General features: G+C 48.3%; 1 protein-coding gene across 1 annotated transcript in view; it reads right to left on the bottom strand.

The window, feature by feature from the left end:
* Positions 1-974: 974 nt before the first annotated feature.
* ccdc171 (coiled-coil domain containing 171) overlaps positions 975-3,922 on the bottom strand; it is a gene marked incomplete at its 3' end in the record, with an annotated part of 21,113 nt that continues 18,165 nt past the window's right edge. Inside the window, exons 22-24 of the mRNA XM_071537748.1 lie at positions 1,653-1,707; positions 1,432-1,563; positions 975-1,133 (exon numbers count right to left, since the gene is read on the bottom strand). Of these exons, the coding sequence (XP_071393849.1) occupies positions 975-1,133; positions 1,432-1,563; positions 1,653-1,707 (346 nt within the window). The remainder of the gene's footprint in view (positions 1,134-1,431; positions 1,564-1,652; positions 1,708-3,922) is intronic.

Here is a 3,922-nt window from a genome sequence, read left to right as displayed (position 1 = left end):
TGGTGAGAGAGAGAGTGAGAGACAGACGAGAGAGCAGAGAGAGAGAGAGAGAGAGACAGACAGAGACAGACAAAGAGAGAGAGAGAGAGACAGATAGAGAGAGAGTGAGAGACAGACAGAGAGAGAGAGACAGACAAAGAGAGAGAGAGAGAGAGAGACAGAGACAGACAAAGAGAGAGAGAGAGAGAGACAGAGACAGAGAGAGCGAGACAGATAGAGAGAGAGCGAGAGACAGAGAGAGAGCGAGAGACAGACAGAGAGAGAGACAGAGAGAGAGAGAGAGAGAGAGAGAGAGAGAGAGAGAGAGAGAGAGAGAGAGAGAGAGAGAGAGTGTGACAGACAGAGATAACTGGATTTAAGACTTTTTAACAGACGTGGGGACTCTTGAAAAACTCGTGAAAAATAAAGTTTTGTGTCAGTCAACAGTAAAACAAAAACAGATGCAGATTTATTGAAGGTTTGTCAGCAGACTAACATAACGTTAAGTTCCTCTAACCCAGGAGGAGGTCTGTGTTTGTTTATCGTTTGTCTTCCAGGTTTGATTTTCTGACAAAGTAGCACATGACAGCAGCGCTGTTCAGCAGTCGACCGGGAAGTCCCGGATGTCAGACTTTTCCCAGCAGCACCTGAACACAGCAGCTTCTTTCAAACTAGGAAAGTTTCCAGCCTGATATCGGCATTCTGATGCAGATAGCTGCTTCTCATTCAGTGAAGGATTATATTTACAGACTCCAGTTTGTTTTCTCAGCTGTTTGGAACTGAATGGGAAGTGAATGAGTCTGAGAGGTTTAGGAAAAACTGATTTAAAAATGTCTTTGATCCTGGAGCAGCAGGTAGAAAGAGATGGAAAATGTGAAAAATGGAACTGTCCTTTAAGGCTACAGTTACATTTACATGTTATTCATTTATGAAGTGAAGAGAGGAAGAAGAACTCTCTGTCCGTCATTCAGTGCATAGTGATGATGTCATCTTACGGGGACGGAGCTGTAGGCCAGGTTGTCACGGAGACAGGCGTCCTGCAGCTCGCTGCGCAGCGCCGTCACATGACGGCGCTGGGCGGAGACTTCCTGCTCCAGCCAGCCAATCCTGGAGCTGCAAGCCTGGTAGAGCTCTGAGAAGGTAGAGAGTAAACTCTGCAGAGAGAGAGAGAGAGAGATACAGAGAGAGAGGGGGGAAAATAAAGAACGATGAAACATGGAAGACAGGGATCAAGTAAATGATGGATAGAGGAAAGAAGGAAGGATGAAGAGATTTTTTTAAATTTAAGAACACAGGTGAAAATGAGAATTCACTTCAAAGGATGAATGGTGGAAAGAAGGAAAAGAAAAATAAAGAAAGGAAGATAAAGAAAAAGAAGATGCAAGAAAGAAAAAATGAAAGACAGGAAAGAACAAGAGCGAATGAGAGAAAGAAAAGAAAGCATTTATCTACCTGACACGCTGCTACCTCCGGACCTCCCATGATCCTCTCTGCCCCGCTCTGATCCAGGTGCACCCTGGGTAACTGCAGGGGGCGGGGCTGAGCTGACAGCGAGCGACGTGATTGGACGAGGCTGTCCCTGACCTGAGACAGACACCGGGTCACTTTATATGATACCAAGCTGTTACCTGGTGTGTGTGTGTGTGTGTGTGTGTGTGTGTGTGTTTCCTCACCTCTCTGTAGCTGCTTTCTGCTGCCTTCATGTAGCTGACCAGAGAATCCTTACTCCTAGGAAGGAAGGAAGGAACGAAGAGAGGAACAAAGGAACCAGAGAGAGGGAAGGAAGCAAGGAGAGAAAGGATGAGAAAGAAGGAAAGAAGAAAGGATGGAATGATAGAGGGAAGAAGAGAGGAAAGAATTTATTGAATTATTGTGATGTGTGTATAAACTCTGTGTGTGTGCAGTGTGTGTGTGTGTGTGTGTGTGTGTGTGTGTGTGTGTGTGTGTGCAGTGTGTGTTCATTGTGTGCAGTGTGTGTGTAGTGAATGTGTGCAGTGTGTGTGCAGTGTGTGTATGTGTGCAGTGTGTGCAGTGTCTGTACAGTGTGTGTGTGTGCGTACAGTGTGTGTGCAGTGTGTGTTCAGTGTGTGCAGTGTGTGTGTGTGCAGTGTGCGTATGTGCAGTGTGTGCTGTGTGTACGTACAGTGTGTGTGTTTGCAGTGTGTGTGTTTGCAGTGTGTGTGTGTGCGTACAGTGTGTGTGTGTGCAGTGTGTGTGTTCAGTGTGTGCAGTGTGTGCAGTGTGTGTGTAGTGTGTGTGCAGTGTGTGTGTTCAGTGTGGGCAGTGTGTGCTGTTTGTGTGCGTACAGTGTGTGTGAAGTGTCTGTGTGCAATGTGTGTGTAGTGTGTGTGTGTGCAGTGTGTGCAGTGTGGGCAGTGTGTGCTGTTTGTGTGCGTACAGTGTGTGTGAAGTGTCTGTGTGCATTGTGTGTGCAGTGTGTGTGCTTACAGTGTGTGTGTGTGCAGTGTGTGTGCAGTGTGTGTGCAGTGTGTGCGGTGTGTATGTGTGTGCAGTGCGTGTGTGTGTGTGCGTGCAGTGTGTGTGTGAAGTGTGTGTGTGCATTGTGTGTGCAGCGTGTGCTTACAGTGTGTGTGTGTAAAGTGTGTGTGCAGTGTGTGTGCAGTGTGTGTGCAGTGTGTGTGCAGTGTGTGTGTGCGTGCAGTGTGCGCGTGCAGTATGCGCAGTGTGCAGTGTATGCAGTGTGTGTTTTTAGTGTATGTGTGCGTAGTGTGTGTGTGCAGTGTGTGGGTGCAGTGTGTGTGCAGTGTGCAGTGTGTTTGTGTGCAGTGTTTGTGTGCAGTGTGTGCTGTTTGTGTGCGTAGTGTGTGTGTGTGTGTAGTGTGTGTGTGCATTGTGTGTGCAGTGTGTGTGCTTAGTGTGTGTGTGTGTGTGCAGTGTGTGCGTACAGTGTTTGTGTGCAGTGTGTGTGTGTTTGTGCAGTGTGTGTTTGTGCAGTGTGTTTGTGTGTGTTTGTCTGTGTGTGCAGTGTGTGCTGTTTGTGTGCGTAGTGTGTGTGTGTGTGTGCAGTGTGTGTGTGTGCATTGTGTGTGCAGTGTGTGTGCTTACAGTGTGTGTGTGTGTGCAGTGTGTCTGTAGTGAATGTGTGCAGTGTGTGTGTGTTTACAGTGTGTGTGTGTGTGTGTGTGCAGTGTGTGTGTGCTTACAGTGTGTGTGTGTGCAGTGTGTGTGTGCAGTGTGTGTGTGCATGTGCAGTGTGTGTGTGTCTGTGTGCAGTGTGTGCAGTGTGTGCATTGTGTGTGTGTGTGCAGTGTGTAGTGTGTCTGCAGTGTTTGTGTGCAGTGTGTGCAGTGTGTGTGTGTGTGTAGTGTGTGCAGTGTGTGCCTAAAGTGTGTGTGTGTGTGCAGAGTGTGTGTGCAGTGTGTGTGCGTATGCAGTGTTTGCGCAGCGTGTGTGTGCGTGCAGTGTGCAGTGTGTGTTTTTAGTGTATGTGTGTGTGCAGTGTGTGTTTTTTGTGTATGTGTGTACAGTGTGTGTGCAGTGTGTGCAGTGTGTGTGTGCAGTGTGTGTATGTGCAGTGAATGTGTGCAGTGTGTGTGTTCAGTGTGTGCAGTGTGAGCAGTGTGTGTGCAGTGTGTGTGTGCAGTGTGTGCGTACAGTGTGTGTGCAGTGTGTGTGTGCAGTGTGTGCTTACGGTGTGCTTGTGTGCAGTGTGTGTGTGCGTACAGTGTGTGTGCAGTGTGTGTTCAGTGTGTGCAGTGTGTGCAGTGAATGTGTGCAGTGTGTGTGCAGTGTGTGTGTGCAGTGTGTGCGTACAGTGTGTGTGCAGTGTGTGTGCGCAGTGTGTGCTTACGGTGTGTGTGTGTGCTTGTGTGCAGTGTGTGTGTGCAGTGTGTGTGTGCGTACAGTGTGTGTGCAGTGTGTGTTCAGTGTGTGCAGTGAATGTGTGCAGTGTGTGTACAGTGTGTGTGCAGTGTAGGCAGTG

The sequence above is a fragment of the Centroberyx affinis genome, unplaced genomic scaffold (assembly GCF_046629955.1).
Source record: "Centroberyx affinis isolate AG114_WGS23_722 - 3 ecotype Tasmania unplaced genomic scaffold, CSIRO-AGI_Caff_v1 ptg003111l_1, whole genome shotgun sequence".
NCBI classification, from domain to species: Eukaryota; Metazoa; Chordata; class Actinopteri; order Beryciformes; family Berycidae; genus Centroberyx; species Centroberyx affinis.
The sequence above is the reverse complement of the archived record's forward strand: the minus strand, read 5'-3'. Positions and strand labels throughout refer to the sequence as shown.